Raw genomic sequence first — 14215 nt, forward strand, 5'->3', positions numbered from 1 at the left:
TCACCACCACGAAAATATTTTCATTGAACAGGACCTAAGAGATTATAGTCGTATACAAACTTTCAGATGACTATCATTATTAGAACTACCAATACTTCAAATGTGGGGTTTAGACGGCACACCCTGTATATTCCTTTAACTTTCTGAGAAATATAGAAATCACCTAAATTTGTCACTTTTATTTATAATAAAAATATTAAACTTTTTTAACACAAAACAAGTTAAAATCTTTTTTATTAGACCAAATATTTTTCCAAAATTTAGCAACATTATCTTCACTTGCAAGGTTATTATGTTTTCCTTATTTAGATTACGATAAAAAATTCATTATAAAATTTATGGACACAGAATTTTTATTTATCCAAGCTTATTCTATTTACATATTCTTAATCTTCTGGTGTATAAAGAGCTAATTTTTGTATAAGCATTGTGTTATTTTCCCGAATAATTTTTTCTACACATTGAATTGAGCGAACTCTTCTAAAAATTTTTTCATTCATTCTACTCATGTTTTTTGTTTAACATTCGTATGATATTATATATTATATTATATATTTACCTTGAGATTTGGGTTTAGTCCTTGGTTTCAAATCCTGATAATAAAGATAAAAGTCGTCATTTTCATTGGCAAATTCCTCCAATTCTTCTTTGGCTGAATCAACATCAGCACCAGCATAGATTAAAATCGCAACAATTGTGAAACTGCGATTTTTTGCAGCTACTGCAAGAGGACTCTTTCCATTTTTATCGTACAACTCTGTAGAAAATCCTTGTTCCAAAAGATACTTGACAAAAAGTGGATTTCCAGTTTCAACAGCTTTGAGCAAAGTACAAGTGTCGAAATTGCCCAAAACAACGCTCTTCAGTTCAACTTCCATCTTCATTAGATTCTTGACACATTGAAAATGATCTTGCATCAGACATTTGCAATCCATTTTCGCTCCCTTGCTTATTAAATACTTGGCAATTTCGCAGTCGTCAAGCTTTAAGGAGTCAAACAGTGGATAAAAACCTTGAACATCTGTAAAGTTGACGTCGGCACCACTTTCGACTAAAATCTTGACCACTTTGAAATTTCCCTTCTGTACAGCTCTGATTAGAGGTGTGATTCCGTCTCGATATTTGCAATTAATTGCAACATTATTTTCAATGAAAAAATTAATTATCTCCACATTACCCACATTTATGGCCTCCAATAAAGCATTTTTCATCGTTAAAGATGCTCCAAATTCGAATAAAAGTTTGACTGCTTCTAAATTACCCTGTTCAACAGCTAGCACAAGAGGGGTTTTCTTACTTGCACCCTTGTTACAGGCATCAGCACCATCTTCTAAAAGTTTTCGGGCTTGATCTATTTTTTTGGTAAAAATTGCGTATCCAAGAGGTGTAAAATAATAATCCAATATTTCTGTTTGATTATATTTTTGAGCAAGGGTTACAGCAGTTGTTCCATCAGAATTCTTTAAACACATGTCAGCTCCTGAACTAATTAGAAGTTTAGCAGCTTCAAAATAATTTTCCATAATGGATACCGAAATTGGTGTGTATTTTATATTTTCCAAATAACAACTATATCTTGCAAGTAAATTTACATCTGCATCCTTATTTACAAGCAGCTTTACAATATCTAGTGGACACTTGTTGTAAATTGCATAGTGTAAAGGTGCACATTCGTAACTAGTTTTGTAATTAACCTCGGCACCGTTTTCTATTAAATACTCTATTACATCGATTTTTTTCGCATTTATAGCGACCAAAAGTGGTGTCACATACATATCATTATAATGTTTCTTATCATAAATGAAATTTAAGTTAATCTTTTTCGATACGTAACTCCGAACTCCACTTAAATCGCCCTTTTCAATCGCATCAATGAATGCATCCGTTTCCTACAAGCAATAACAAACTTTTAGAAGTTCATTCACTCAAAAAACACGCAATTATGAATTCGAAATCGAGCGAAAAACACGAAAAAGTTGATACGCAATTGAAATAAATTTACATTACCTTAATTGTTGCCCAAGCCATTGCACGTTTCCTTTTTCAGCGCACAAAGGAAGTGACAAAAAACGATAACGTCGGCTGTTTAATGGAATTTTGTTTTGACTGCAAGAAACTGCAATCAGTGCAAACTGAGACAAATCAACAGCAGAACCTGAAGTATTCTAAATTCTGCAACCACAAAAACACTTCAGTAGTGCGTCATTGTTTAGTAAAACAAGTAATTTCTGTGAACATTAATAGTTATTTAATAAACTAGTTTGTTAATGAAGACCACTCAGTAGAACAATCAATTTTTCAATGAGACAAAAATAAAATTGAAAAACTATTCAACTCACCACAGAACCCCAGTGTGTATTTTTGCTTTCTCTTCTCTGAATTTAACTCAGCAAAATGTTGTTGTGAACCAGTGGCGGAACTAAAGGTGGGTCCGGGTGGTCCAGTGCCCACCTAAAAAATCTCTAGAGAAATTTTGTTACATTGTGAGTAATTATAATTTAATCTAACTTGTTATTTAATATTTATTAACAATTTACTAGTTGATGAAAATTAATAGCATTATAAGCGAATGAGGATTCAATCTACAGGTACAAATATATTAAAATGTTGAGTCTAAAACGAAACTGCTCAAAAAAGTTAAGGATGTAAGTACGCATTTTGAGTGTAACCGTTTGTAAGCGTGAAAATTTTTGCTGGAAGATACAAAACTGGTACAACTCTATAAACGATAAAATAAAAAGTTTTATAGAAAACACATTTGATATTATTTTTCATGCGTTTGCAGATTTTTCTTAAAATTTAGTATAACATTTTTTGATCATTTTATTAGTTTGGCAACATGGAAAATTAAGTGAAATCTAGACAGTGTCGTTAAGGGAAAAAAACTAGTTTATTTATTACTGATATTAGGTGTTATGTGCAAAAACAAAAAATTTTGTTGGCCCACCCAAAAATTAGGAGCTAGTTCCGCCACTGTTGTGAACACCACAGAATGGGTGGGTGGGAGTCTGGTGTAAGAAAGGTAATTCCTAGTTATACCAACCTTCAACGTTAAATCCACTAGATTCAGGGCAAGTCGAATCTAATGATCGGCTATATTTCCTGTATTTTTTCCGTTGGATCTTTTGATTTTCTTACTCCCGGAGTACCACGGAGAAATCGGCTGGAAGGCCAAATATCACTAAGACCTGGTGGAGAGCCAACCAATCACATCAATTCTATTTACAGAGTCGAGGTTTGTGCAATAGGAAGGGCGGAGGGCCAGCCCAGCCTAACCTCACTCTCATCACAACCACGTGGCAAGACCGAGACATTGAAAAGCGTTATAACCCATATTATCACGTAATTAGAAAGTCTTGCATTGATCAATTGTACTTAAGATAAATTATTAACGATAAATACTCTGTGAGATCAACTCACCAAATTTTTCTGCGTCTTCACGCTACCACACTCGATTCCTTTGTTTTCTACACGATATAGAGACAGACAGGTAAACCAACTCGCTATTATAATTGATTCTAACGCTGGAGCAAGTTGATAGATGGCCGCACGGTAGACTGTCACAATTTCACAAATTTTCTTTGTTTTTTATAAAAAAATGATGCGAAATTAAAAACTGTTATCTCAGCATCCAAATTAGTCATCTTGTAACAACTTCTACTTTTTTCGCGCTGAAATAATAATATTTTCTGAATAGTTCTAAACTTCGGTTCGATGCATTTTCGGCCGCGAAAGACATCGAAACATTGAAGTCAGAATAAATGCTTTCCAGAAAAAAAACTCCACTACCATTCGGTGCGGGCATCCTTCAGGTATTAATTGTTCTTCATAAATGTCGTATTTTTAACAACGTGATGCGTATATCTTTTTTCTTGTAAACAATGTGACAGTCCCAGTCTACGCTGGTGCCATCTGTCAGATAAAATAAAAGCTCCAACTTGCTCCACATTTTGGTTTGCGCCCGACAATGGAAAATAAGGGAAGTTGGTTCACCAGGAATATCTATACATGGTGGTTTTCTAGTTTCGACAATTGACAGAACACAAGTGAGTGTTGCGCACCCCCGTCGGTACGACCGAAAGTTCATTTTATCGAAAGATTAAGTTCGAAACACCATGTATAGATAGTCCTGGTGAACCAACTTCCCTTATTTTCCATTGTCGGGCGCAAACCAAAATGTGGAGCAAGTTGGAGCTTTTATTTTATCTGACAGATGGCACCAGCGTAGACTGGGACTGTCACAATGTTTACAAGAAAAAAGATACACGCATCACGTTGTTAAAAATACGACATTTATGAAGAACAATTAATACCTGAAGGATGCCCGCACCGAATGGTAGTGGAGTTTTTTTTCTGGAAAGCATTTATTCTGACTGCAATGTTTCGATGTCTTTCGCGGCCGAAAATGCATCGAACCGAAGTTTAGAACTATTCAGAAAATATTATTATTTCAGCGCGAAAAAAGCAGAAGTTGTTACAAGATGACTAACTTGGGTGCTGAGATAACATTTTTTAATTTCGCATCATTTTTTTATAAAAAACAAAGAAAATTTGTGAAATTGTGACAGTCCCAGTCTACCGTGCTGCCATCTATCAACTTGCTCCAGCGTTAGAATCAATTATAATAGCGAGTTGGTTTACCTGTCTGTCTCTATATCGTGGTTCGAAATAAATAACGCAAATTACTTATTCTTTGTGAGACCATCCAGGGGCTATAGACAGGCAACCAGTAGCACAACCATAAATTGACTTATGAATTTAATTAGTTGATTGTTATATATAACAAAAAGGAGGAAAAGAGAAAAATCTAAATAAAATTGTAACGGCTAAATGCGAGTTCGAGAAGCTTTTTGCAGCACTTTTCGACCCTCGAAGAGACGATATCACCCAGTCACCGGAAATAGAACAAAAGAGCAGGTAGCGAGGGCCTGAAAACACTCCACATTCCTCGAATTCCAAGGGGAGAAAACTAACGCCAGATGTGCAATTAGTCTACTGTTTTATCCGTAAAATAAACGCTAATTTCTTTAAATTTCAACCCAAGGAAAACAGCACTTTAATCAAACACACAGGAGACCATTTTAAATTCTTGACCACATAAATCCGAGCGTGGAAAATCAGTATATGAATCCATCCACATTCATATATCAAACATTGCCAATTTGAAATGGAATTACACACACAAACTTTTTGTAACAGATAATTCCAAGTCACGTCAATATAAGACACGGGCAGATTACCGAAAAACAATTAAAAGAGCCCAATATTCCATCGGGAACTGTCGCAATTAATTGATTTACGATCAAGGGACAAAATTTAAGGTTTGGTCACAATGCCTACACAAATCACGGGCATTCGCAAACATTCGGTTACGGTATCGAAGAAATTAATGCAGTCTTATCGAAATAAACACAGATTCTCGTTAGTCACGTAGGCCATAGTCTCAGTGACGTCACAAACCCCCTATAAATAGTAGCCGCCGGGAATGAGAAAATCAGAGGGTGTTTTACACTTCTCTCTGCTGTAGTTGAGCTTCTTTGTCTTCGACGGGTCGAGCCAACTAGCTTTGCGTTCCAAACTCATTTTTTCCACCGACGGGCCGGAAAGACTGTTTGGAGTAACTCCTGGTGCTGAATGTTGTGATGGTCCGGTGATGGGAAAGAGAAACTCCAGCACTTTACTTCTAACTACTACTATAATTTATTAAAATTTGGAATTTGGAATTGACATTAGGTCGTACAGTAACAACTAACTTATTCTGACTGCTCTATAACATAAAAATGATTTCTTATATATAGAGGGATGAAAGGCGATAAGCGGAAGAATGTACAAATAAAAGTGAACTCGAGATAGTAAAGTAATTAGGTACAAAGTTGAACATGCCGGATGTAGATGATACAAATTAAATTTAAGACGTTTGCTAATGATAATGAAAGATGTTTACTAATGATAATGATAATTATAACGTTAAAGGGATATTTATAATGGGTACATTACACCTCCCTCCGTAAAAGAAAATTAAGAATACGATTTATCGGTTCTTAATTTTGGTAGTGATGACGATGTATTTGGCGCAACCGGACTTATATCTACTGCTGATGAATGAGATTCTGAATGTGAGCCTGCTGAACTATCATATTTTACATTATAAGATGGAGCTGATGATGATTTTTTACATAGATTAAATATCGAGTGATTTGAGTGACGTTTCTTACAATATTTAGACAGCGAATATAATGAGAATATTATGAAAATTACGAAAATCAAAAGAAAAATATGATTAGTATAACTAGTATCCTGGAAGAAAGTTAAATCTTTATTTAATAATAATTCGTCTGTTGATTTGGCAATATCTTGTAATTTATGGCTTGCTTCTTTTAATGTGTCGATGTGAAGATTAGTAGGTGTTATAGGTAATAGATTTAAAGAAAAATTTTTTGTTTTAGTTAAATTAATGCAACAATCGTCATTTAATTTTAACTGAGGTACAACAGCATTGTGTGTACTATTACGAATTGTTTTATCGGTTAAGAAAGTTGCGGAACTTGTGTATAATTTACAATTTGAGTTAATTTTTAAAATTCCAGTATTTTCTAAGAAAAGGGTTATGTGTGACATTTGAAAGCAATTTAAGGTGATATCAGTTCTTTTGGGTAAAATATAAATCCATGTATTCGGTTTATCCAATTTATGCCAAATTTCTAAGCGAGAGGTTATAATTCTTATGTTGCAATTTATTGGGATATTGAGAGGAGATTTTAAAAGTTCGGTTTCACATATAGGTCTAGAATTTGTATAGTAGAAAGGTTCCGAAGTTACACAAATAAAAGTTGATTCATCTAAATTTTGACAATTAGTTAACTCATTTAAACCTAAATACAAATTATGGTTTTCGGAGATTGCTAGATAATTGAATGACGGTAAAATAAATTTATAATAAGAGGTTGAGTTGTCTAAAACCGGTAATGGAATTAATTTATAAAGATTAAATTGATTTCGATTTACAAGAGGTATTGATAGAACATAGCCAATTCTGTTGTCGGTGAAGAAACATTTGATTGTGAGTAATTCTAAATATTTGTGTGCATTTTCGCGGCTAACTGGTAAAGGATACGTAGATGAACTAGGTAAATGTGGAATTGTTTTACTCAATTCTTCGATCAATTGAAATGGTGTTATGACATAAGGGTGTAAAATGTTTGATCTAGAAAGTAAAATCGTGTCCATAACGGTCGTTATTTCGTTTTGTAATGTTGTAATAACTAGATTTAATAAAGAAAAGTGTTCGTCTAAATTTTGTTTTAATTCTAATGCAAGATACCTATTGTTTATTTTACGGGAATAGTTACTTATTTGTATAAGATTTTCTTCAAAAATTTTGGAGTTCTTATTCAAATCTGTGATGGTATTGTTAAAGTTCGCTATTGTCGAATTTACTACCATTATTTGTTGTTTTAAAAGTTTGCCTAAATTATATTCGTTTTTGTTTATCTGATTTATAATTCCATTATAATATTTAGCATCTGCTTCATCAAGTGTACCAAAAGCAGTTTTTAGAGCATCGCCAACGATATTTAACCAAGCGCGTTTAGTTCTCTTATTATTAATAAGATTTTTGAGATCTACTTCTGATTTATGCAAATAAGGTACTATATGTTTTAATAGTTTTAACGATGATTGACATAACGCCATTAATGAATGTTGATTACTTTGGCAAAGATGCAAAGTTTGATTATAAGCATGATCAATGAACGATAACTTATCTTCTAATGAACTTATATCGAGGTAGGATACTATTTGCCAATGTGTCTCTTGAAATTTCACATTATTTATGTGTTCAAAATATATACCAGAGAAATGGTTAATCGGTGTTACGGTGTACTGTTGTTGATCGGTGATTTGTGCGTATTCAAGTGTTGCTAATAAGCTGATAGACAGAATGAGTTGCCTGGAATAATAAAGGAAAATTAGTGATAAAAATTGATAAGTAAAAATAGTATAAAAATGCCTTAAATATAAGCAAGTTTTAATTTATTACTATGAACTTTATGTTTTTTATTTTTAATCAAAATAGTGTAATTTACTGGTGAATTAATTTCTGTAATTTCATAAGGACCTGAATAATTTGGAGAAAGTTTCCTTGACCTATTTAATTTTGATTGTTCGTTTAATAGAAATACTTTGTCACCAATTTTAAAATTTTGGTTTTGACAGTTCTTATCATAATATTTTTTAGATTGTTCTTTTGAATCTAAGATGTGCTTTCTCGCAATTTCGTGAGATTTTTGCAGTTTTAAAGTTAAGTTATCCATGTAGTCATCGTAAGTGTACTTAAATTCAGGAGATTTTGTTATGCTTGTAGGCAAATTTGCTTTAGTTCCGAAAATTAATTCAAAAGGTGTATATTTGGTTGAAGTATGAACTGTTGTGTTGTAGGAAAACATTGCAAAATCTAACCATTCATCCCAGTCTGTTTGGTTTTCTCTAATGTAGTGTTTTAAATAATCAGCTAAAGTGTGATGACTTCTTTCCAATGCACCATTAGATTGGGGATGGTATGCCGTACAGTTTATCTGTTTAATTTTGAACAGTTTTGCAATTTGTTTTAATAAATTTGAGGTAAAATCTTTTCCTTGATCAGTTACAATTGTTGAAGGTATACCGTGTTTGCAAATAAAGTCGTGAACTAATTTTTTAGCAATTGTTCCTGCTTCATGATTTGGAATTGCATAAGCTTGAGAATATTTAGAAAGATCATCCTGCAATGTCAAAATAAATTTATTACCATTTTCTGATAACGGTAGCGGTCCTACTATGTCCAAAAATATGCGTTCAAAAGGAGTTTCACTTGTTGTTGTAATCACCATTGGTTCTTTACTTTTCTTTCGAACCAATTTATTTTTTTGACATGACTCACACGTTTTTATAAAATTCTTGATATCAGATTTCATTCGTGGCCATTTATAATATTGTTTGATTCGATTATAGGTTCTATGAAAGCCCGAATGTCCAGCACAAGGATTTGAATGATATTCCGTTAAAATCTTCTTAATTTCTTCTTGAGTGTTCGGAATTACGATTTCATTTGAAAGTATGTAAATTTTAATGTTAGTTTTTCTAAAAATGTATCTTATCATTGAACGAATTTTGTGAAAATGGAGTTTATCAAAGGAAGAGTTTAATTTAGGTAAGCTTATGGATTTTACATTATCAGCAATTAATCGGTTTTTTAATTTTTGTAAAATATTAAACAAATCTTCGTATGATATAGATTCCCAATAATGTTCTTTTGTTATCATATAGTAAATATTTTTGTTATTTGCTGAATTTATTGGTATTTTGATTACTTCGTTGACGTTTAAAGTTTCTGTTTGTAACATTTGATAGCTGTTAGTAAATTTCTCTTTTATTTGTATTTGGACTAATTCCTTACATTCGAGATCCTTTGAAATGCATAAACAGATGTTATCGGTTGAGTCGATAATATTACCATTAACTTCTTCAATATTATCATTGGTGATAAGAGTTGTTCTTATTTTTTTTAAGAAATTCGCATATGATTCATCGTCGTCCTCAGTTCGGAAATGATTGACACACAGATTATCTAGAGGAATTCGGCTGAGGGCATCTGCATTTTTATTTAATTTACCTGGTTTGTAGAGAATTTCGTAATCATACTCCTCTAATGCTAGTCGCCAACGTATTAATCTAGAACCCGGATCTTTCACATTAAATAACCACGTTAATGGACGATGATCAGTTATGATTTTAAATTTTCTACCATATAGGTACGGTCGAAAATGTTTTACACTCCAAACAATAGCAAGAAGTTCTTTTTCCGTCGTTGAATAGTTTGATTCGGCCCTATTCAAAGTTCTACTAGCGTAAGCTATTGGTAAATCATTAGGAGGTTCACCTTGCGACAAAACTGACCCGATAGCAAAATTACTTGCGTCCGTTGTCAAATAAAATGTTTGTGTAAAATCTGGATACTGCAATAAAGGTTCATTGGTTAATATTGATTTTAAATTTTCAAATGCGCGTTGTTGTTCACTAGTCCAAATAAATTCTGCGTTTTTTCTTAATAATTTGGTTAACGGTTGTGTTAAAAAAGAAAAATTTGGAATAAACCTTCTGTAATATCCGATTAATCCAAGGAATGTTTTGACATGCTTTTGTGATTTTAGAATAGGATACTCTGAAATAGCTTTAACTTTATTGGGATCAGGTTTAACACCTTGATCAGTGATTTTATGTCCTAAATACATTACTTCGTGACGTAGAAATTCGCATTTGTTTAGTTGAATTTTTAAATTGTGTTCTGATAGTCTTTGAAATACCTCTCTTAATTTTTTATTATGATTTTCTAAAGTATCTGCATGAATTACTATGTCATCTAAATAAACAAAACAACGGTTATTTTGAATTCCAGATAAAACATTATTCATTAATCGTTGAAATGTCGCTGGTGCATTTTTTAATCCAAATGGCATACGATTAAATTGATAGTGACCTGTGTGAGTAGAAAAAGCAGTTTTAGGAGCATCTTCTGTAGACATTTTTATCTGATGAAAACCTGATGTTAGATCTATTGTTGAAAAATATTTTGAATGTCCTAACTGGTCCAAAATTTCAGAGATATTAGGAAGCGGATATGAGTCACCGACAGTTATATCATTGAGCTTACGATAATCGACAACTATTCGCCATTTTTTCATTCCGGAAGAGTCTGATTTTTTAGGTACAACCCATATAGGAGAATTCCATGGTGAACTAGATGGTTCGATAATATTTTCATCGAGCATTTGATTAATTTGCTTATTGACTTCTTCTTTATGAACTTCTGGAAATCGGTATGTTTTAGCGTTAATTGGTACTTTCGATGATGTAGGAATATTATGCGCGATTGTATCTGTAAATGTTAGTTTGTCACCATCGATATAAAAGATATGATTAAATTCATGACAAATTTGTAGTAAAGATTGTTTTTCTTCTGAATTTAGATGATCAGTTCGTAATAAATTTGAAATTTTTTCTAAACGTTCTGATTTGAAATTATTATCAGAGGTACTCGTACGTAATGAGGAAATATTCGCACTATTTTCACTATAATCGATTGGATCTAATGTGACTTCGATATTTTTAATATTAACGATTTTTTCGGTAGTGTTTAAAATTGAGGTTATTATGTTGCTATCTTTGTCAACCTTTACAAAACTTGGACAGAGATAAACGCCTTCAAGTATATCAATATTTGGACAAATGCCTTCTTTTATTTCTCCGTTTATGGCTTTAATTTTTACAATTGTTTCTGTTCTAGGAGCTAGTTGAAATTTTACATTTGAATCAGTTTGATTGTTTTTTATTTTATTTGAAGAAAATTTTTCATTGTAAGCAGGAATGTTCTGACTTAATGGAGGATTAGAATTAGATTGTGAAAATTTTGATTTGTAATCGCGTTGAATTTGCGCACGTATGGGATATTCTAAATGGAATATATCTAGATGTTTATCATTTATAAATAGTTTATCATTTTGATAATCAATTAGGCAGTTGAACGATTTTAAAAAGTCGTTACCTAAAAGACCGTCGAAAGGAATCGGAAAATTATCGGGAACTGCATGAAAAATATGTGTAAATTTCTGATTGCCGATATAGAAATCTAAATAAGTATAGCACAATGTTTTCGTATGCTGAGTCACGTTTATATCAATACCCTTCAGAGTGATAAGATTGTCTTCATAACAATGAGTTTGACCTTTAAGATGAGAAATTTTTACAAGCGAAATGTCAGCACCGGTATCTAAAAGGAATTTACCTGGATGATTTTTTAATTGAGCAATGTTTAATGGAATATAACTTGTTACAGCAGCAATGTTTAATGTTGCAATTCGGCGGAAATTTGGTGGGCAGTCCTCGAGTTCTCCGCCAACGTCGAAGAGCCCGGGCAGTTTAAATTACTGCCGTTTGAATTTTGTAGGGACTGTGATGAAGATCTAATGCGGGAATTATTATTTTGTTCCTTTCGCGACTGGTTATATTGTAATTTACGACACTCGTTAATTAAATGACCATTGTTCTTGCAGTAATTACAGAATTTTCTTTGAAAATCATTGTTAGATCTTGGCTGGATTTTAGAGGAAGAATTATTATTATGGAAATTGTTACGATTAAATTTTGAGGAATTACTGGTACTTGGAGAATTGATATGTGTGTGATTCTGAATTCGGTGAACATTATTAAAATTTTTGTTCTGGTTGTGTTGTTGATTTTTGTTCCGACAATTAAATGAATTATGACCCGATTTGTTACAATAATTACAAAATCTACTTGACGAATTATTATTTACGTTTTGATATTTATGAATTTCGTATTTGGATTTAAGTTCCTGTTCCTCGTTAATCGCGATCGAGATTGCTTTTTCTAATGTATCCGGTTTTTGAGCTTTAACTAAAATTGACAAATCTTTATTTAATCCCGTGATAAAAACGTTCAAAGCTTCATTTTGCAGTAAATCAATGTTTCCGTTGCGTACTTCTTCAGTTAAATTGTCACTTAACGAATTTATTAATTTTACGTAGCATGTTTCTACACGATTTGAAAAAGAAACGACACTTTCATTGTGATTTTGCCGACAGGAATTTAACTCCAATTGCCATTGACCAACTGTACGTTTATCTGAATACAAATCTAGTAAATGTTTCTTTAATTGTTTCCAATTTGCAAATTCTCTATTACGTGTTAAAGTTCTCGCGTTATGCGTTAATTTGGTTTTAATAATTGAAAGTAAAAGTGGTTGATTTGCAACTCCAACAAGATTATGAGCTTGATCACAATTATCTATAAATTCGAACAACATTGATTTGGTTCCATCAAACTTAATTAACATTTTTTCTGCTAACTCTAGTGAAATCGACATGTTGGTGAGATTTAAGTTAGGGTTAATTAAATTACTAGATGATTGAATACTTAAATTATTGAGGCTACTTTGATCCGAATTGGGCGTAACGGAATCAATCGTGTTAGTTTCTTCTGAACCGATTGAATGTGGATTAGACGCGGTAGCTCCTTCTAAATTCGTCGTAGCTTCCTTTTTGTGTTTTGACATAGATCTCGTTGTTGGCATCAAACAAATAAATTCACTTACACAAGGGAAGATAACTGCTGGAATCCCATTATGTTACACTGGACCACACGATTTTCGAAAACCTTCACGTCTGGGGTTGAATATCGCCGTTTGTCACCTATGGTAGCGACGATGCAGCAGGTAGCACGAATACACGAACCTTGAAGACCTGGATGTTGCACCACTGGATGATGGACGATAGCCCAAATCGAAGTTTCCCAAACTTGCTGATTGAAATTTCAAATTGAATTTGAAATAAATTTTCCAACCGCACTATTACGATCCCACTTCTGACACCAATTTTGTGATGGTCCGGTGATGGGAAAGAGAAACTCCAGCACTTTACTTCTAACTACTACTATAATTTATTAAAATTTGGAATTTGGAATTGACATTAGGTCGTACAGTAACAACTAACTTATTCTGACTGCTCTATAACATAAAAATGATTTCTTATATATAGAGGGATGAAAGGCGATAAGCGGAAGAATGTACAAATAAAAGTGAACTCGAGATAGTAAAGTAATTAGGTACAAAGTTGAACATGCCGGATGTAGATGATACAAATTAAATTTAAGACGTTTGCTAATGATAATGAAAGATGTTTACTAATGATAATGATAATTATAACGTTAAAGGGATATTTATAATGGGTACATTACAATGTAAATCCTTGGCAGCTTCTTTGTCTCCGACGGGTCGAGCGCCAACTCCAAATAAAGGATTAATTCAGTTACCAATTTAATTGAGGTGCAGCTTCTTTGTCTTCGACGGGTTGAGCGCACCAACCGCGAGTTTTTGTTGAGCTTCTTTGTCTGCGACGGGTTGAGCCAACTAACTCGCGAAGCCGATCAATTTCTCTCGCCGACGGGTTGGAGAAATTGGTTGTGAAAATTTCCTGGGGTTGAACGGAAATCTCTGGCAGCTTCTTTGTCTCCGACGGGTCGAGCGCCAGCTCCAAAAGAAGCGATTGGTTCAGCTACTAGTGAGCATTAATTGGGGAACCTTCACCAACCGGCAGCTTCTTTGTCTTCGACGGGTTGAGCGCCAACCGGTGAATCTTCCCCGCAGGGTTTTATACTCCAGGTC

The 14215-nt window shown here is 33.2% G+C and overlaps 1 protein-coding gene and 1 long non-coding RNA gene across 19 annotated transcripts in view; one reads left to right on the plus strand and one right to left on the minus strand.

Moving 5' to 3' along the window:
* The window catches only part of LOC655731 (putative ankyrin repeat protein RF_0381), a 32199-nt gene that overhangs the window by 6098 nt on the left and 11886 nt on the right, over positions 1–14215 (minus strand). Inside the window, exons 1-7 of one of the 17 annotated variants that reach the window (XR_010336359.1) lie at positions 13296–14047; positions 13148–13244; positions 3421–7948; positions 3044–3188; positions 2340–2462; positions 2008–2172; positions 560–1889 (exon numbers count right to left, since the gene is read on the minus strand). Coding sequence is in view for 4 of the 17 variants with exons in the window: in XM_008194560.3 (XP_008192782.1) it covers positions 560–1889; positions 2008–2028 (1351 nt within the window). In the remaining 13 variants the exon portion in view is untranslated. The other 16 variants (XR_010336366.1, XR_010336364.1, XR_010336365.1 and 13 more) reach the window with 16 other exon arrangements.
* LOC135267941 (uncharacterized) lies at positions 7945–12089 on the plus strand. 2 transcript variants are annotated; one of them, XR_010336372.1, is made up of 2 exons: positions 7945–10853; positions 11870–12089. It is a non-coding gene; the product is annotated as an uncharacterized LOC135267941 (long non-coding RNA). The 2 variants fall into 2 exon arrangements; XR_010336373.1 differs by having other exon boundaries at positions 11873–12089.

This window comes from Tribolium castaneum, chromosome 1 (assembly GCF_031307605.1).
Source record: "Tribolium castaneum strain GA2 chromosome 1, icTriCast1.1, whole genome shotgun sequence".
NCBI lineage: Eukaryota > Metazoa > Arthropoda > Insecta > Coleoptera > Tenebrionidae > Tribolium > Tribolium castaneum.